General features: G+C 38.4%; 1 protein-coding gene across 1 annotated transcript in view; it reads left to right on the forward strand.

The window, feature by feature from the left end:
• MGARP (mitochondria-localized glutamic acid-rich protein) overlaps nt 1-17,978 on the forward strand; it is a gene marked incomplete at its 5' end in the record, with an annotated part of 21,196 nt that extends 3,218 nt beyond the window's left edge. Inside the window, 3 exons of the mRNA XM_010284799.1 lie at nt 2,639-2,872; nt 17,099-17,257; nt 17,932-17,978. Of these exons, the coding sequence (XP_010283101.1) occupies nt 2,639-2,872; nt 17,099-17,257; nt 17,932-17,978 (440 nt within the window). The remainder of the gene's footprint in view (nt 1-2,638; nt 2,873-17,098; nt 17,258-17,931) is intronic.
• Between the last annotated feature and the right edge of the window lie 3,359 nt (nt 17,979-21,337).

The following is a 21,337-nucleotide window of genomic DNA, read 5'->3' on the forward strand; positions in this document are numbered from 1 at the left end:
CCTGCATAGTCATATTTTTGTGTGTATCTTGTCACAGAGTGTTACCATAGTACTACTTTTCCCTGAAGTGCCCCTGCAGCTTCTTTCCCCACATATTCTTTAGATGTAGTTAGTCCTTACGTTTTTCCACAGTACATGTTGCTGATAAGAGCAATTAAAAATTCTGTTCTCAAGTAATCTAACATTTTTTAGCGTCACATAAAATCAAGCTTAAAATAAGCTGTAAAACAGTGCTGGTAACAATAGGGAGTGGTGGATAGAAAAAGCAGCATGCCAAACAGCGCATTCATGGTATATTTGCTACATGTCCTATGGGAAGAGAACTTTCTACCTGGAAGAAAATATTAGGGAGCAGCTGATCAGAGAGAGGCTCTCCTGATCCAAATGATTTTCGTGGTTTCTCACCCTGAGTAAAATTTTCCCCTTGCGCCCAAACCCAAAATGTCTGTTACAAAGAACTACATATAGTAAACAAAGCTGTCAAAACAAGAGAAACAATCAAATGCTATTCTAGGCTTGTTTGTTTATTAGTGTGTTGAAATGATACTTAATGGTATTCTAATTAATGATATTAGACGTTTAAAAAAAGAACTAATAGCAAATTTTCTGTAGCTCTTCTTAACTGAAAGCTACTCTCAAATGTAGAGAGCCTCTGGCAGAAGCCTGGCTCGAAGTAGCAGTAGGAAATCTGGGACATCATTTGAACTGTGAAATGATGTTTGTCTTGCAGAACATTCTTTCTTGCTTGTTGAGCAAATACTGAGTACTGTCTTCCATTTGCATGTGTCTCCTTTAAACTTGTTCCTGATTTCCTTCTTTTTTAGCAATGACTTTTCTTTTTAACCTGATGCAAGCTGATTCAATCTTTCTAATCTATACTCTGCTTTTACACTTTCCAGCCTAAAATACAAGGGAAATCCCTTTCCAAACCCGAGGAAGTTAAATACAAAGGACAGTCGTTCACCATTGCGTACCTTGCAGCCTACCTTGGGATGACTTTATACCTTCTATTGTAAAACTCCATACTTGTGAGACTTTGAAAGAACTACCTATGTTTGCAAGGCCAAACCATATTGAGTTTATTACTGAATCTGCTTTGTAGAAGGCAGTTCTGGGATTGAGAAGCTGGCTGTTCTGAATGAATGCACTCTATATTTGACTGTCCAATAAAGTGTTCTGAATGCTGAGCTTGGCTGTTAGTCTGTTCTTTGTGTAATCAATTTAGCTTTTTTGAAATATAGCGTTCTCTTAAAGGGACATGACCAGGTTGCATAATACAAAGCTTTGACTTTTACTGAGCAATGAATAGACTTGTGTTTAAACCTGAACACAAAAAGATAGGCTTGCAGTAGCATAAGAAAACCAATACTGAAAATTGATTTGTTTAGTTTTTAAACAGATACGAGATAAATTCTGACTATGTCTCTTTAAGCTCTTTCCTTTCTATTCTCACTTAGTTTCACTGTATTACAAACGTTATTCCCAGTTCTATTTTTTCACATGGTGTGTTGGTTCTAGTGGTAAACTTGCAATGAACACTTGGTATCTAACTCTCTTTTGTTAACTTGATCTTAGTGCATGTTTGCATGGTGATTGTGCACCTTTGTTTTGTGCTGTTAGTTTTTAATGACTTGTCTGAACTGAGTTTGAAGTAATGCATGATTAGGAAACACTGGGTTTTTCAGCTTCTAAAGAGTTTGACCCATGGCAGTATAGACAAGCCTTTAAAAGACAGTTGGGGCTTCTAAGAAGAAAACGGTCAGTCATAAGTGGTCATATCTCCAGTAAAGTGAGTGCTGACCACTTAAAATTAGCAAATTATTTTCTTACTTACATACGCCTAGTTTCAGTAAGGATCCCCTGTTTCATTCTGCCCTGCAGACCTTACCTTTCTTACTTGAGTGCTATGGCTTTTGCAGTGGTCCCAGTGCATTCAGTCTAGCTTTAAAGAAAGCAGGGTGAATAGGGGTAGCAGAATACCTGTGGCAGGGTAGAGCTAAGAGATGGCACAAAACCCAGCTGAAAATTAATCTCTTGTTGGGCTCGGCATTGTTGTAGCTGTTGCCAGCCAAGTTAGCCACCTTGAAAACAGCTCAGCACAAACTGAAGGTACACCTTGGGTTGCAGTGCTGCTAAGCTGTGAGCCTGATGGATAATAAACTCCGTAAGAGCTTCTAAGTATGGTAGCAAATGTCTTACTCCCAGTGTGGTAACTCATTTGCTGTGTGTGAACTGGCCAAGCATCCTGCTCCCTCTGGCTCCCATGAGCACGTTATCACTGTCCCTTTTATCAGAGCGGGTTTGGAACAACACTTGGTGTGGTCCCTTTTTATCCTTCCCTGCACTCCCACCTCTTGCAGTCACTTGCTTTAAGCTACAGTTTCTTTTTGTATTTCACTGAAGCAGTTATGAAACTCGGTAATTAAGAATATGGTTTCCTTATCTTGTAAACATGTTTTTTGGTGCCACATTAGACAAGATGGGGGGATTAATTATTGATTTCTTGACTTTGTAAATTTTGATCTCAAAGCTTAGCTTCCCATTTTAAATTTAGATGAGGGTGATGGGAAAAAGTAGTTGGTGAATTTGTGTTGCATGCACTTTACTCTCTTTATTGTATTAAACAAATCCTTAAAAGGTGATGAAGAAGAGACAGCTGAAGTCACTGAAGCAGAGACAGCCACGGAAGAGGCTGATGCAGTAGCTGCTGCTGGACCTGCAGCGCAGGATGAGAGTGCTGGGGTATCCCCAGAAACTGGAGGGGAGAGTGACTTGCCGGCTCCAGATGCATCCCCTGCTGTGGAGGAAGCACAGCAGGAAGCTGCTACTAATTTGGAAGTTACTGCTAATTCAGAAGCTGCTGCAGTGCAAGGTTAACTTACGAATGTGGATTTTGCATGTGTGTGTGTTGTGGATTCTAAAACTCTGCCTCTTACTGCAGAACGTTAAGAACAAATGTCAGTATTCCTAATGGAATTTGTCCTGCAGTGAAAAGTAATTCAGGTGTTAGCTTGACATATCATGAGCATAAGGTAATTGAGTTTATTAAATCAGTGTCTCTAAAAGCATGCTGCCTGTGGCACCAGAGTTACTGTCTACAACCAGTAGAATGAAAATTTTATTTTACTACCCTTTCTGTTTCTCTTTTTTAAGATCTTACAGTATGGTGAGCATGTAATATGGTCGGTTAACCACTTGTTTTGGTGACTTGGTTCTTGAGGGTTTGTTAAGGAATCTAAACACTTTATTTCACTGACCATTCCTAAGATACACTAAATAATTACAGCTATTCTGTCAGTGTAACTTCAACAGAATCTTGCACATCAACCAAAATGTTACGAGCTCAGTGTTAAGGATATACTTGGCTAAAAATGTCAAAATTCAATAAAACATCAAATTGGTATGAAACACTTAAATTAATTAGCGGCTACATACTCAGTATTTTTAACTGTCAGGGTGTTTGAAATATTTTGGTTTACTGTACATTTAAAAAATCACAATAATACAAATGCAAACCTATCCATAAGTTGCACAAAATACAGGATTCTAATTTAACTTGATTTTTTTTTTAGCTTTTTAAATTTTTTGTAAGGATGGAGCAGTGGCTTATCCTCATACCTCTTGATTTGTTCAGCTGAAGTTGGGACACACATAAAGCAATTGCAATTTCTCGGTTGATAGTAAAGCAGCAAACATTTGCATCTGGTGTCTTCAGTTAAACAAACAAAACAACAGAAAACTTGCCAGCCTAGCAAGAAAGAGAAACTTCACCGTAATTCTTGCCTTGAAACTGAAGTGGTTTTCAGCTTGATTTAAACATGGAATCTTCACTGCACACCTATGTTTGACTTGCTTTGAGAAAACATCTACTTGAGAAGATACATTTAAAACACAGGTTTGTCCTGGTTTCAGCCAGGATAGAGCTGGTTTTCACAGCTCTATCCTGGCTGAAACCAGGACAGGGTTAAAGTGAGATGAGAAGTATTTTGACTGCTAGTCCATGGGAGGTTATTGTAGTACCTTGAAAGGTATTAGCAGATTCTGGAATTATTTTTGCCTTTTTCCTTGGTGACTTCAGTGAGGAATGAATGCATCTTAATTGCCTTTTTAACAAACAAACTTGACAAATGGTGCAGCACTTCAAATGGCTGACTTTTGTGAAAGGTCTAGGTACAAATGGGATTTTAACTCATGTGTGAATACCTCCTGTGCTTATCTGCAAAAAAATCCATTATAAATAACATTTTAAAACAATACTTGGTCCAATCTGCTAAAGGCAGGTTGTACAAAAAGTACTGGTAAGTATATTTGTACTGACTATTACTCTTTACATGTAAAAATATGTATAAGGTAGTAGTTAAAGTACCTAGAGCCTTAAAAATTTCCATTTCTATGGAATATTTAGACTACTTCATTTAGAAAGGAAGTAGTCTGGTATATATTGCTAGTGAATTAGAGCTCATAAAAGATATAAGATGTCTTAAAATGTTTTGCAGTGTTTACCTCTGTTGCTCTACAGAGCAATTCCAGAATTTAACTTTGAGTGGGCAGTTGCTTGTATCTAGAAGTGGTTGAATATTCCTTTCACAACACTTATCTAGGAATATTTAATTGTTGGGTAGGATCTTCTGTGTGGTAGATATTCCTGCCACTCTGCTGAAGAGGAAGCAGCTAGAATCTTCCCTAGGAAGCATTGTGCATAAGTGGATTAAATCTGAGGATCTAATTCTAGACACAGTGACGTTGTGTAGTTAGTGCTCACTGTTTTATAAGAGTAAATGTGTCTTGTAACTGTCAGTTACTGCTGGTGTTGACTGGAAATGGATGTACTGTTTAGAAGTTATTGGTTTCTTAGCTCTATTTTCTCTGGTAACATACTTACTGAAGAAAAGGGCACTAGAACAACACTTCTGTTATGTCGATACTTACAAGGGATTCTGACGGTCGTTTCAGGTGTCCTGTCAAATCTTGCTGCAGTGGTTATTCTTTTCTGCATGGTAAAGCCAGCGGAAATGAACCTGTGGGATATAAAATTCTTGAGAAACTTCTGCATGTTGTTTCAGCCCTCTTCCCTCCAACCTCTAACCAGGATATCACACGTTAGCTAAAGCATTTCCTATCAAGCAGCTGAAGTTGTACTTCCCCCTCAGTAATTACTAGTTTCTAAAGCAAGGGAGTGTTGTCCCTGGCGTAGTGTTGCCTGATCTCTTTGATGTTTCTGGCATGTTAAAACTTGCTTCTGAGAACAGTTCTCATGCCACTGGTCACCAGTGAAGACCATTGGAAATAACTGTTCATCGAGTTGTGCCAAAGTCAAGAGTGTACCCTATAGATCCCTTAAGCAGCTCACATGAGGTTCCCCCACCGGGGCTAAGTCGCTGTGACCGCTGCATACCCCGAGTCATGCCCCAGGAGGCTGCAGAGGCTCCTGCCACCTTAGTGTTCCACTGCTCCTCTCCTCCAGGCCTCGTCTGCAGCAGAACAGCACGACCGCTGAAGCGGTTCTTCCCTCAGATCTTCAAGGAATTGATGGGGACGTCGGGCTCTTGACCATGTGAAGGGTATAACAAGCAGCACGTGGTCATACAAGCACAGGCTTAAAGCAGTGTCCCTTTCCTTTAAGCTGTGTAAAAACTATTTTCCATTGGCATAATACTTAAAAGATAAGTACATGGTATTTTGATTCAGAAGTTCTCCGCTTTCTGTGTACCACTTTGTTCAGTGTTTACTTGCAGTCAAGAGCTATTTGTGTTTTTTAAAAAAAAAATTATAATTAAGATCCCTCTGGAAATACCTTTCAGTTTTGTATTTAACCATGTTCATCATTTGTGTTGTCTCCATTCAGAAGAAAAAAAAAGTGTATCTACATAGGTAGAGAATTCTTTTTCTTTCAGAACTGCCTAAGAATGATGCAGGCTTACTTTGAGAAAGAATACTTATTTAAATAACGTCATTAGTTTTCTTGGTAGCTTGATGTTACTTCTGCAGATGAAGGTGCAAGTATTTTTATTGTTACCAGTAAACCTCTGCTTTTTCAAATGCATTTGTTTCTTTTAATCTATAAGGCTTTCTGTAGTATGTTTGGAAGTGCAAGGTGCCAATGGACGTTTGTCTCCAGCTCCAGTATACATACGTATGTATACAGATAATGTGAACGTGTGATTATACACATGGATGTGAAAAAAAAAAACCCCAAACCAAACCAACAAAAAAAACCCCAAAACCAACCTTCGAGGTGGGTACTTTTATCAGGGTAATTTTCAATTTTAGAAAGTTAAGTACAATTGTACCTGGCTGGAGTTTTCTCCTTGCCTCAATTTAAGCAATTCACAACCCACTACTGATATCTGGAATTCCCTGAAATACTGTTGCCAAAAAACGTACTGTGCCATGTAACTCTGTTCCCAAGGCTTTAGCTTCCTCCAAAGTCTAGTTTACTGTACCTTTTACTGTTTGAGCTGTTGTGCTGTCAGTCTTGGTTACTACCTGCTGCTGGTAAGTTCCCTGCTGTTGTTCTAGTTGTACTCTGTGGTCTGGGGACCATAAATTAAGATAAATTTTTCTTCCGATAGAACAAATGCTATAAAGTGCACAGATTGGTAAGGTGCTGTTTGGATTAGGCAGTGTTGTTGCATCTGTTGACTTTTAGTTCTTGGATTGCCGCTAAAAACCTTATTCCCAACTCTAGTATTGAGGCTTGAGGTTTTGGTGTTATCAGGTGGAATAGCAAGAGCAATTAGCCCAAAACCCTGCTTTCTTGGACTCCGCACTTCTGTAGCGTTACGTTCTTCTCTAATTTTGTAAGTATTGAAGGACGTGATCTCTTCTCTGTTATTTCAAACACTGTTTGAGTGAATAACTAGGTTTGGGGAGGATTAGTGTGTGAATGTGCCCGTGTTTTCCACGTTAAGCTTCGAATGGCGTTAGAACACCAGTTCTCTGCAGCCTAGAGAAACAAATACAGGCTGCACTGGACAGGAGTTACTGCTTTCTGGGTAGGGCTGTTGCTGGCCTGATCGCACAATGATGCCAAGCAGACAGAAACACCCAACATGATCGGTGTACGTTGTTTTTTTCTTGCTAAATTACGTAACTCCGGATGCGTATTCAAATGCTCTGACACTGGGAGTATTTTGAAGATTGCTGAAAAGTCCTCAGAGTCATTTGCAATTGCTCATACTTATTTCAGAGGTTTTCGGAATGATGTTCCTCCGTAGAACACACGCATCCTTCGAGGCATTTGCTTGTGCGGGGTGGGGGAAGGAGGAGAAGCCGTGCAGCCTGCAGCTCTTTACAGCCTTAGGCGTTGGGGTAAGATGCAGCGTGCACAGGGCTGAACAGACCTTATCCTTTATGATTATACCACTTGTTCACAGTAGAACCTTGGGAAAATAGCTACCCTTTTTTTTTTTCTCTTCTCAACCTCACTTGTATAGATGAGAAGCATCTCATAACTAAGGCCTACTATCTGCCATTTTCATGTGTATAATTCATGAAACGAGTCTCAAGGTGTAGATTTGTGTAACAGAAGACAGAATCAAGGGAAGTATTCATTTAATCTGACAAAATCTGTGCTTAATTACCAGCTGTGATAAAGGTTTCCTATTCTGAATCTCCCTTTATAGGTTTTTTTTTTTTCCTCTCTTCATTGATTATGGTGGACTAAGCTAGCTAAATTAGGCTCTAGAAAGTTGAATCAGGTGAATGTTATCCTACTGGGGTAGTATCTATACCTGTGGAACCTGAAATACCTGTTCAGTATTTCTGCTTCACATTTATCACTTTCTTTATCTGTCCCTTGGGTTGCTGCGTTTATCTTGCATCTCTCTGATTGCCATGCACTGTCCACTACTCTCTTCTGTCTTCCTCCTGTTTTTCCTTCATAAAACTGAGCTTGTAGATGAGTCATCATAGCATAACTGGAGAATCTCTGTAGGAAGAATGGGAACAATATTTAGAAAAGACTTCTGTAAAAGTTGTGAATATCTGAAGACACAAGTTCATAAATGGAGAGGCTGTTCGGTTTTGGACACCCTAGCTGAAAAGAGAATTTTGCAGCATGCACTGGGCTGGGGAGGAAGATTCCAGTAAAATGGAAAAAGACCCTAGAACTTCCTAGCTAAGAGTGCAAACAACTAAGTGGAGGAGAACTACATAAAATAACTGTCTTCTCATTTGTCTGTTGTAGAACAAAGGGACAAGTAACTTAAAAAAATTAAAGGTGGTAAAAGGACATAAAGTGAGTAATGCCTAAATGATGTCACTAGTAAGGAGAAAATGGACTTACTGCTTTTTACCAATAAAATATTTATAGCTCATTGTCAAGACTAAAAAAAAAAAAATCCTAAAGTAACTTTATTTCTTTAAATTATAAAGCAAGAGCTCACTTTGGTCGGCAAATACTGTTAGCATTTACTTTACCTTAAGTAGTATTACCTGTGAATATTTTCTGTAAATACAGCACGCAGAGGAATACTGTTAGTGTCCTGCTTTACAGGAAACGGCAACAGGGACCCCTTTCTGTTCTCCTGTGGTGGCAGTTGAAACTGGCATGGTAATGATGAGGATTTTTATATTAATTTTTGGGCAGCGTTTCTCACTGCAGAGAGAAACATCCTTTTCAAAAAACAACACGCTGAACTTTGGTTGCTCCTCTGAAAACAATGTAAGTGGGTAAAACCTGGTGCATTACTTTGTATGAAGAGTGTTAAAAAAAATGCCCAGCTTTAATTAAAAGTTTTTTTAGAACTTCTGAAGGATTTTATACGTCAAATTATTAGTGCATTTTCATATATGCTGTTTATGTTAACTTGCACTAGTTTTCCTCGTGGTCCATTCCAATCAGTGGCTAGATGTTTAAACCAGCCAACCAACCAACTACAATGTGAATTGCTTCTCATTGCTACAAATCCTTGTTACAGAACATAAAATGATACACTTGAAATTATTTGAGGTATTTTAAACTATTCTGGATTAATCTGCTATGCACTGTTATGCTTTTATTCTGACCATTACAGGCATCTCTGAATTTTTTTTTTTAATCATCCATTGTAAAATAAGCTCTCTTGAAGTGAGTGTTCTGGTCATTAGTATGAAATAATGAGGCTTTTCTTAGGAGCTAGTGACCTATATCCGGCACAACCAACCTGTGAAATGTTTGGTTGATTGAAGTTGGGTTTTTTTCTTGCTCTGTGGAGTGAAGAAATTTTTTTTTCCTTAAAAATGTGCTTCATAATGCCATGGTTTAGGCTCTCAGCTGGACCTCATGGATTTTCTCTGGATTACTTAAGGACAGCTTGAAAAAAGAAAAAACAACTGACATATTTTTATAGTGACAGGATTATTAAATATCCCAGCCTGCCTTTGTTCATCTGTTTGTCAAAGACCTTGGGCTCTAAGCCTCTGGTTTGGGTTTGACTTATGGAATAACTGAAATGCCAAAGGGAGAAATCTCCTGACGCCTGTGGGAGGTGTTGCTGGGTAGGGAAGGCAGAGGCTGCCTTCGTGCCATGTCCAAACAACAGGGTGGTCGGGCCAGGGCAGTTCCACAAACAGTTTCCTGAGGGCCACGTGGGCTTCGGCAGTTGCCAGCCACTAGTTCCTGTCCTGTGCATTCAAGGAATGGATCGGACTGAAGAATAATCGGCGTTTTTCTAAATAATTGTTAGTTCCCCGATTCGGTTTAGCACGTAGAGCTGAGAGGTTTATTTTTTCCTGTCTGAGCTCAAGTGCTGAATCACAGTGTCGGAGAGGGGCATTGGTCTGAGGTTAACCATCCAGTAGATTTTTTTTTTTTCCTTTTTAAGCCAATTGTTTAAGTCTTAAGTGTTTTTCCTTTCCCAAAGAGATGGATAACTTACTCCAGCTGTTTATAATGCTAAATGGTCACTGAATAAAAAGCCACTGAGCAGGGACAGAGCATTTCAAGTAGTCCCAAGTGATGTCCCTGGTGTGTGTCTGCAAGCCTTGCATGCTGAGCTCCCTGTGTCGTCCTGGCCAGTGACACCTGAAGCACCTGCTCACTTCACACGGACATATTTTGTCCCAAAGTGAGTCGGTGATGGTTATTTCCCCCTCTTCCTATTGCTGAGGTGGCTGATGGGGGGATTGAGCCTCTGGAAGCAGAGGGAGGAGGTGCTGAACCCAGGTCAGCTGTACCTGGGGTGGCAGGTGGCTTCTGATGAAAGGAAGGAATGGGACTTCTGCTGTCACCACCACCTCAGGATTTAGAACAAAAGGCATTGTTGAAGGAACTTCCTTTCCATTTTCCTTAAAGCTGATGATGGAACCAAAATATGTTAAGCTGGTCTTAAAGGGAATCGTAGTTTCTTCCGGCTACTGTTGTGCTCTCCTCTGGATTAGATCTAAGTGAGCCAGGTACCCCACCTCTTGTGCTCTGTTTCGCAGTCTGTCTCAAATACATTCCTGAATTACTTTCCAAACATGGCAGAATTTGACTTTTGAAAAGTGAATTCTACTGCACTGTCAGTTTTCCACTAGTGATCTTTAAACTATGAAAAGGAATGGGGAATTTTTTACACTGCCTATCCGAATGTTTCAGGGGACATCCTGAGACCCTCGGTGGACCTTACTGAGGAGAAGCTTTATGTAAACAAAAGCATCATATTCTAGTATGAGTAATTCTCTAAAAGATTGTGAATGAAATATTGTTTCTGTTTTCATAATTAAATTTGACTTTTTTTTTTTCTTTGGAATTAGCGTGTGACGTTGGTTATGCTACAGCAGCTTGAAATACCAAATCCTTTTTTTGTACTCCAGCTTTGGTTCTTGTGCTCCAGGCAGATTCCATTTGTATTATGCTGCCTAACTTGTATTATTTTAGCTTTATAAAGCCAAATTCTTCTGCAAATAATATTTTTTTAAAATAATTGAACCTGACGTTATGCATTATGGATACCAGCCTCATCTTGACTGCTTAAAAAAACCAATTAATTATATGAAAGATACTGCTTTAAGTGAAGTGCTTCACTCAGAAAAGTGTATTTTTAAATATCTTTAAAAATTGCAGGAAACCAGTGCCTGTTCAGATTTTTTGTTGTTGTTTCTAACTGGAAATATCACTTGCAAAATGAATCAGAGGATTGGGATCAGAATGAAAACGTGATAGTTTTAAACATAGTAGTAGGGAAATACAAAACTGAGGAAAAAATATAGGTTGTACTGCTGAGAAGGCTGTTAGTTATCTTGTATGATTTTGTTATAAAATTTCCATTCTGGGGGAAAAAAGTCCCCACCTCTTACGGAGCAAGTAAAAAATTGAATATAGCTTCCATTTTAAAATCTGGCACAGCTATCTTTTGCGTATGTATTGTAAATAAGGAAAACATACTTGCAAAGCCACTTAAAGTAAGATTTAAGAATATAATATACAAGTTAGTATAATTATGCCTACAGGCTATTTGTATCAATCATCCATAAATTGGTATCAATAAATACTAAAAATAATAAAAAAGTTTCAACGCAAAAGCACTTTGAACAAGGAGAGCGTTTGCAGCAGTGCTGAGTTGACTGGCCAAAGGTGGTAAAACTTTTTGCTGTAGGAGTGAAATTCTGAATTCCAAGAGTGCCCCCATGCTTTTAAAGAGAGTTTTTAAAAACTCCCGTGCGTTTTTAAAAATTTGGACTTTTCCTCCTTTTAAAGTTGCTCTGAGAGAGACAGCATCCTCTATTTTGACATGTTGAGAGAAAGATGTATTTCTTTCACAAGGTGAGGTGCTTCACCTGCATAAGGAAGGAGGAAAGCAGTTCTTTCCTTTTTAGAATAATCTCTTTCTATATGTAAAATAAGTTTTGTTTGTTTGTTTTCTTAACAATTAGTTGCTACCTAGCTGCTACTTCAGTGGAATTTTGAAGACCTAATCCTCACATTACCGTGGTTGATTTTTTTGAAAGGGCTGCTGTAAGCTTTAAAGCAGTAGTTTAAATTAGCATTGAAGAAACCTCAGTGTTGTAACAAAGGAAGGTGTACCTTGCTCCCAGTCCAAGCTTGTTTAAACAGAGGAGCAGAACTTCTCATTCCCGACTTGTCTGCTTACTCCTCTTGGCAATGCTGATGTGACTGTAGGCATCTAGAGTAAGAAAAGAAAAAATTAGTTGACGACTTCTTCTCCTTGATCGTATATATCCTATTCATATATCCTATTGCTTTCTTCAGGAATTGTCAATGAAAGCTGAGGTATGAAATAATACGTATGTATTGGACAATTGGTTTGTTAGTTTTTACACATGGTGTGTGGCATGAAACACAGCTTGGAAAATCCAGCTTTATGAACACTGAACGCTAAAGCCTGACAATATATGTCCTGTAGAAATGCTATCAGAAAGAGTATCTTCTACAAAAATTCTTGCAAGAGCTAAGTTCTCGACAGATTTCACATTCCACTTATCAAGGTCAGTGCCAACTCTGTCGGCTCCATACCTCCCTTTCACCTGCGTGCTTCAAGTTCAGCCTATAGCGTACTGTTTCCCAGGTGGTGGGACATGACTGCCAGCGTGAGCCTGTTTAATTTCAGGCTGGAGCTTTGTGTCCCAGACAAAAATCCGAGCTGAATCTGCATAAAAACTCCCTCAGGAAAGTTGGAAAGCTTGTTTTAAATGCTTGAAAGCTTTGGGGGAAGAGGCCATGCGAGCAGTAGGATCTGGGTTCTAAAAGTCAGTCCCCGTGCATGGGGTTTTGTGTTGGTTTTGTGTTGGTTTTTTTTTTTTTTATTATTAGCAGGAGAAAGGCGATCTGTGTGAAGGTTTTTTTAATTTTTTATTACTAGCTGGAGCAAAGATGAGTCAGTCACCTGACAGGCATGCAGGTCCCTGCTTACCACGCTTCTCTGTTCTGCTGGGGGAATGCTGAGCTCGCTAATACTCACACAATTCCGTTGACAATCATGAGGATGCAGAAGTGCCCTGGATTTGTTTTCTGTTCTACTGTGAATGCACAGAAATGTAGAGTCCTGTGCTTCCAGTGCTGCAACTTTAGCACTTGTAAGAGTAAAAATTGGGCCTTTAAAGACTGCAGGAATAGCTACTTTATACGGGAAGCAGCTTTTTCTGCTGCTGCCTTATTTAACAAAAAAAAGTTTGAAAACAAAAACTTAATTTCCTTTTGTCTGTAAAATCAATTTCCGTTTCTGTATTTACTCAACTCAGGCCAGATGTGTTTTCATAACGTAAGTGGTTTGTTGCTGTGTTTGGCGCATACGTAACGTGCTGCTGGTGCTTGCCCAGTCATGTTCTGTTCCTGCATGTGCAATTTGGAAGGCCATACTTCTTCTCAGAACGATTATCTCTTAAAGCAGAGGAGCTAAAGACCACTTGAGAGTGCATATAACTGTCCTGGGCAGGAGGAGGTGATATTTTTGTTAGGGTTCATTGTTAAACTTAAGCAATGTATGTTACAAAGATGCTGAGTTATGGTTGCGTAGCGGAGATATGCCGGGGAACTAACTAGCCTGAGGATGTTTGTCCTCAAAATCCCGAGTATGTTAAAATCCCTTTGAATGCTTTCAGAACAGCTGTTAATGCAATATGCAAAGGCTAACCACTTGCCTACAGTTAGTAAACATGGTTAGTTTGATTTCTCTGAGGCTTGACATTGTTATATCTTTTGTTGAAAGCACAAGGAAGTTAAGCTCCTAATTCAGATCTGTAAGTGCAGTGGTATATACAAATGCCTAGAAAAATTGAAGAAACTCTAGCCGCTGGTACTGACATATAGCTACTTATCCCAAGGGGAAACTTAATCTTGACAAATGCTTGGTGAAGAAGCATGAGCAAAAGAAAAAAAATCACTTTTTCAGGAAAAAATAGCTATTATTATATGCAAAGGCTGAGATTTTGCTACCAGCACCTTGTATGAAACTGTGTAGTGCTGTAGAGTAATACATCCTACTAAGATTGAGGGGGGAGAGGGGACATGACACACCAAACACCCAATGAAACAGTAAAATTATGAAACCATTTAACTTCAGCAGTGCTATTGATGAATGATGTGGGTCGTCCTCTCCTACAGAATTAAGAAAATAGAAAACCCAAACAACCCCACTTTCGTGATTATAAGAAGAACCTAAAAAAATCAAGAACGTTCCCATTTTTAGCAGATTTTAAAGTGTAGGGGTCAGGGTGAGTCATAATTTGATTGAGACCAATTTGACTGGAATGCTGCAAGTGGGTCTTTTGCTGAAGATATTAAGGAGCTGAAGTAGTATTGTGTGACATTGATAATAAAGCAGCTGATAATAAAGAAGCAGTTGCACAATGCAGATTATTTTCTTCAGTTGAAGCTTGTAGAAATTGTAAGAAAGTTGGCATAAATAGACAAAATAGGTCGTAGTCATTGCTGCACAAGGAAATATGGGGACTTCAGAATTTCAAACAGATCTATTCAGAAAACAACACAGAACCAGTTAAGATGCTGTAACTCCTCTACAACTCTATTTTGAAAAAATAAAGGAGCTTAAATGTTTTAGTTTTTGAAATAACAGAAGTTAGAAGCTATTTCAATTACGTCTATTAATTGCTGTGGAGTTTCACAACAGACTTTTTAACAACTCTGCAATAATTGAACATATAGAGAATTAAATCCTTCTTCCAAGGATTATGGAAAATGAGTCATCATTGTACTGGACATAGATTAAAATATCTTTTATGAAATAGGATGTTACTGCAGGATTTTACATGGAACAGCTGTGAGAGATTAAGCTGGACAAAAAAAAAAAAGAATGCATGCAGATAAAAAAAAAAGGGTGAGGGGGACACAATAGCACTGAGATGAAATTTAACATTCAGGGAAACAAAACGAGAAGTTCCTAGCCTTTGTAATGCTTTGTGCTCCCAGCTGATCAGCAGGAGGGGATGTGAGGGACCTGGGCAGTATGTCTGGCATTCCCCACAGAGGAGGGGCTGTGTGGCAGTCCCGATTCTGAAAGAGGTGGGGGGCTTGTTCTCGGCTTGCCAGGTTGTCATTCATCTGGTGTTGCCTGGGATCACAGCAATTCCCTAGGACAGAGAAAAACGCATTGACCTTGCCAACGGGATACAGAGCGTGTGTTCCAAGATGGAGCTGTGAACAAACCACCAAAAAATACGCTGAGATTTGTTTCTGTATGTCAGATTAATGCCTAAATAGCTTTCATGGTTATGGACCAGTTCTTATTTTCATGGTGCTCAGAGCACCAGAAGACGCTTAGATAGCTTGCTGTAGTTACAATAGGCCAAAGAAATGATGCCAAAATGGTCTTCACGGGCCAGTCTGAACCTTTGCTGGAGATGACGCCCTAAGGCATGGATGTGAGGGAGGACCCGGTGGGTGCTGCTGTAAGCCACCAGCTACTGCCAGCTTTCTCCCCTCGAAAAGAGTGCTTCAGCTGTGGCACCAGGAAGGCGGCTCCTACGAAACTCTAGCTGCGTGTGCTCAAGGAACAGACATGAAAGCCGTTTGAATTTCTGTGAAATGAAAGTACCAGATAGAGTTTTCTGCAGGCCAAGGACGATTACTCACATGTACAGACATAGGTTTTAAAAAATACGATGCCTGTTGCAACAAGGCCCTTTGTATTTTAGGGAGTGACAGCTACTCCGTAGAGACATGGATGGACACGTTGTGAGGAATCCATATTTTGTTGCAGTAGACTGCCTTTCTGATAGCCACAAAGAATACTTCAGACCGGAGACAAATCGTTCAGTACAAGTGGTATAAAGTGTTAATGTTTGTTTTCAAGGCAGGTATTCCTATAGGTGACAAATAAACACAATTTCCATTCAAAGGAAGTGAGGTTTTATTAAAAAGCAGGACAGTCCATGTTGTTCCCCCTACTTGCTTACTGACCTACTCTTCTTAATGTGAAAGAAATTAAAACACTGAAACATCCCAAGAAATGAAGAAAAATTAGGAAAATACTGTAAGTCAGCGAGCAAGTTTTTGGTAATATAAACAGTGTTTGATGTTGCAAACTCAAAACCAGCAGCTGGTTACCATAGCAGATATATTGCATTACATTAAGTGATGCTAGCTATAAAGTATCTAATGTTCTGAATTTCAAATGTAGTATTTTTATAACATTGCTGATCCCTATAGAGACGAAGGCAGTAATTCCTGATTTTTTTTTTTCCTGTTTCTTCTTCAAAATTCAGTCGGTATTTTGCAAAATAACATGAAATAGTTGTCGTTCAGAATATGCTGTATTTAAATACCTGCAAGCAGATATTTGGAAAAAGGCATGGGATGAGAGCCCTACAAAACTCCCATTTACTGCATTTATTGAACTTCTAATGAAGCTGTTTAGTTAGTTGTATTTAATATACATATATCTTAATATAGGACACAATTTGTAACATCAAAGTCCCTGCAAACCTTATCCTGCCGAGCAGTTAAGGTGTGTGGTGATGGAGACCTCCAACAGAAAGTTTAGAAGAATATGGTAAGACAGAATTTAGTCAAGTAAAATTTAACATGTAACATGCTGGATGATGTGCTCAGTCTCCCTGAAGAGTGTATCTGTATATAGACATATTAATAAATAGACATATTACAGACTTTTTCTACAGATTGTTTTATCCTCAAGGAGTATTGAAAAATGGCTAGTTGGCAATCATGCTACACTGGAATTGCAGCCCAACCCTTCAGACTGATGTCAGGACATTTCTACATTAAAACTACCTGTGACATCTTTGCAAGGATATATGGAGTATATGTGTAATGTCCTGTGGTGCTGATCAGACTAGGATTATTTCCATAGAAACTTTACCATTAGTGTCTTACACATAATCAATAAATTGACAGAAATCAGAAAATAAAATGAGGGTAGCTGTAAGAGAATATATACCTGGGAGAATATGTATACATATATACAATACCTTTGTCTAAAGACGTGAAAAGTGCTCTTTATAGCTTATAGTCTTCTATAATTCCACTTGCAGACTTTTATTTGCATGATAAAATTTAATCATCCGATAGATCCTTTTGCTTTCAGTTACTTCAAAGATGTATGTTAGGCAGGTACCTCATGCTTTGTGAGCCTTGACTGCTCACCCTCATTTGTGCCAGTGAATGGAAAGACAATTATCTCTCTAATTTGATTCATAGAAACTGTGAGTGAAGTCTTGGATATTGCAGCTTCTTCTGCCCATGAGGAACACTTAGACAGTGTCAAGGAAGAAGTAGCCTCAGCAGCTCAAGAGACTTCTGACACATCCTCAAGGAGCCAGGACGTTGATGCTGAGGAGTCGGGGCAAACTTCAGAAGGTGCAAGAGTACAGCTGGGTCTGAAATGTTTTGTCTCTGAAAAGCGCTAATGGCTGTTTGCACTGAACTAGCTGCAAGAGCATGCAGAACTCGAGTGATGCAATGTGGCTACCAGCAATGACTGTGTTTGGCATCATAGTGTTAGCAGAAAATTTAATTTTGAAATTATATGCCATGCAGTAGAAATAGGTATTGCTAAATTGGATCGCAGGGGTGTTTTGACCTCAGTGCCCTGCTAAGCGGCTAGATGTAAAGTTCATTAAGAACAAGAAATTCTCGCTTGTGCTTTGTATAATGTAACAACTTTTTTTTTAACACCTGACTTGATTTGAAAGATAGAATTTTCTTAAATTACATTGCTGTAAAGAAAAATATAGAGCATGTGATATTTATAAACCTTACAGCATTTTAATGAAGCTATAAATCATCTTATATTGCTATTGAAGTTGAACGATACAATTGAATGCAAAGAAAAATGTGTGTTATGTTCATCACTGCGGAGATTTTCAAAGGAGTTTAGAAGTTTGGCCTCTAAACTCTTTTACAATTAGAATTAAAAAGCTAAAAGGAAACATGTCTGTGTAGCTAATATGACTTTGTAAATGGTATCGACTATTTGTCATCGAATACGTTGTTTCTGATGTTTCTCATTGGTGTTTTGTCTCCATTTTTAGCTTCCGTGGAGGAGAAGGCACCTGAAGAAGTTGCTAAGGAACCCTAAAGGTACACAGTATAAATGCAGCATGTGGTTTCCTGCTCTTCACCTTTCTTTTTTTCTCAGTTAGTGGCAATTGCAGCATGTGGTAAGTCTGCACATGCACTCTGATGGTGAATTTTTATTTCTGCTCCCAACAAGAACACTGGGGAAAAAAAAAATTAACTGCAGCATTTCTTATTGTTTGGGAACCATTGCTGGCATGTTTTAGAGGCTAGAGAGCACAACTTTTCTGTATCAGTTGTCACGCTGTGTATTTATTTATGGGTTTATCTTAGTTCCTTGCAAACTGGATAAAGGCCCAAGAGTTGTAGCTTGCTTCTAGGCAAAAGGTGTTCTTTGGACATTGTCTTAAATTATATAGATACTGGACTTGCCCGTTATTGCCCTATACAAGTGAACTCTTCTTATCCTCAGTGTAAATGTGGTGAAGTTGTAACCTTCTGCAACATTTTTTTTAAAGACATTTTCTCACAATTAGTGTCTGTGCACTTTTAGTTTGTGCTAATGAAAAATATTTAATATAATATTCTTATAATTTTGCTAGTATCTTGCTCAGTTGGCTTTATTACTTTCTAGAATAAAAAACTTTGTCCACAACACTCTTACTGTTTTGATATTCCTGTGACTCCCCTTTCCAAAATGGACTGCAGGATGGTGATAGAAAGCTGAAGGAATAAAAAATGTGGTTGAAATATGAACATGAATCTTGGTAGATGAGATATTAACTAGAATAGAAACAACTGAAAGTTAAGCAAATAAACCTCTCAGGTCAGGAATTCTCAAAATTACTTGCTGCTAGTTAACAATTCATACAATAATTCTTGGAGCAGCAGTGCAAATGGAAAAGGAAACAGAGCAAAGTTAGTTATTTTTCATTGTATCCTCAAAATGTATGTCCTAAATACACTTATACAACCTTACGGTTATGTTCTGAGTCCTTTGCAAATGCATGTTTAATTATTCCATCATCCACTGCAATATAAAATATGATAATACCGCTTATCTTCTTGTCATAAAAGGTAAATATTGTTCTTAAATGGCATGGTCTTTTTTCATGTTGTTTTAGCATTCAAAACTAAAAAAAAAAAAAAAAAAAAAAGGCAAAGCCAAGCCAATCCTACAATTATAAAATAATTTACAAAATGCTAGTATAAGATATGTTCCTCTACCAAAAAGAATTTTTGTGTTTTACTGGGAATAATGGTGTAAAGTGGAACAGATATTTAATGAATGTGGGTGAGATGTGCAGAAAAGTTCCAAGAGTGTGTCTCTCAAAGCTGTTATTTTTGCTCAAAGTGACAGCTACGGGCATCTGAGAATATCACACCAGAAAAACAAGTTGCCAAGAAATTCTCTCCACCCTGGGGCACATAAATGCAGTGATATAGAGAAAGCAATAGAATTAGGAATCTCTCTTTTTCTCTGTAAACATCTTGCAAGCCTAAAATTGTTGCGTTTTTATTCCAGATTTTGATTTAGACAACAAATACCTAATATATCCAATTCAACTAATGAAGGCAGAGACGGTAACTGAAAGGGGTGGGAGTGGAAAAAATTGAAAATGGAACAAATTGAAAATAGGTGACAAATTGATTAATCTGCTACCAGAATATGCATCCACTGAATTCTGCTTAAACTGCTTGGGCTCTTTTTGACAAAAAAAAAGGATTTTTATGAATATAGCATCAAAAGGCTACAAAAAGCGTCTCTTACTACATTCCGATTCAATCTTGCTGGGGAAAAAAAAAAATGAAATGTTTATCAAATATTTACTACATAGTGCTGGAAGATTGTCACTGGATTGAAAGCCAGGCTGACTTTTTCCAATTTACAAGTCAAGAGCTACAATGCATTCCCAGTTAGGAAAGAACAAATTTATTTATTTTTTTAGTGTATGTTTTGATTCTAAGCTCTTTAGAGTACAGACCTTAACTTTCCGTTTGCATTAAAACAAATCATACTTCTGGGGGAATTCAAAGCAAAAGCAAAAAAAAAAAAACAAATTCAAAAGAATGTTGACGTGACAATCAAATTAGTATCCAGTTCACTTTGTTAAAAAGCACTAATTGGAGGGATAGAAGTAGTAGTAATGGATGAAATTCTCAGATGAAGCCTTGAATTGAGGCTCGAGAGCATGCCTGGGTAAGAATATACTATTATTCCCCTTTCTTTCCAGAGCACAGCAATTCTTCTGTGTGTGGCTGTTGGCCCCAAATTCACACTGCTGTGAAGCTGCTTCTATCAGTAACCACAGCAAACACAACTGGTTCACCTCATGGTTAAAGTTAAGCAAGTAGCTATTTGTAGAAGTAAGGCTTAGTGAATGTGGCCAGCATGCAGGGGAATTCATTTACACCTGAGCAACACGGCTGAAGATGAAGGATTCCTTGAAATTGGGCTTTGTTGGTGGCAGCAGAGCAAGTTTTCACAAGCCATCAGATAAGCATGATTTACACAGCAGTTGTGTTTATATGCTGTAATTCACTTAACTGATAACCTGCAGTCAAATTGACAGTGTGCTTTGAATGTTTGCAAAGAAAAAGACCTGATGAATCAAGTCTATTGCTAAATATCATGTATTGTTGCCTCCTCTAAACTGGATTCTTTTTTCTTTTTCCCAGTAAGCAGTGCTGAAGCCTTTGAAAAGTTTAATGGAAATATTTGTGGCAATCAACCAGCTGATTCCTGTGTGAAACCTCATACTCTTCCTTGGAGACATAAAAGAAATTGTGCAGTTTGTCATACCACACACTGCTCATTAGGACCAGTATTCATTGCTGCAACAGACAAGCTAGTATGATTTAGGTTGGTTAGAGAGACGCTTCTGTGATTAACTTTAGAAAGTAGCATCCAGTAATAACTGCCAAAGCACCACCCAGCATGTAATAAATACACGTGCTAAGAGAAGCAGTAGACTTAACTGAAACCATGTCAGGTGAACTCGTTCCATGTCCTTGTTGTCTTGTTATGTACATTGATTTCTTACTTTTGGTCCAAACTGTGGTGCATAATTATATCATTGTAACATTCCATGCTAAAATGTAACTAAAAGGTTTTAACTAAGTTAAAATCTTATAAAAAACTACCCGTTAGTATTTTTAAATTGGGTCACAGGGAAAATAACAACCTTGTCTGCTCCCAAGTTTGGATTTGCAATTGTAAGCATAGGACATTTGGCTGTACAGGATCTAATTTCCCCCCTGTATAAACATTTCGATGCTACCCTTCCTTGCACAATAATATCCAGGAGTAAACACTTTTAAGGTTCCTCCTGCTTCGGGAACAAAACCCATTTGCACATATTAGCAATAGGTGCTCTATAGCATGAAAATTAAAATACCACTGGTTGAAGTTATCACCAT

The sequence above is a fragment of the Phaethon lepturus genome, unplaced genomic scaffold (genome assembly GCF_000687285.1).
Source record: "Phaethon lepturus isolate BGI_N335 unplaced genomic scaffold, ASM68728v1 scaffold904, whole genome shotgun sequence".
In the NCBI taxonomy this organism is placed as follows: Eukaryota; Metazoa; Chordata; class Aves; order Phaethontiformes; family Phaethontidae; genus Phaethon; species Phaethon lepturus.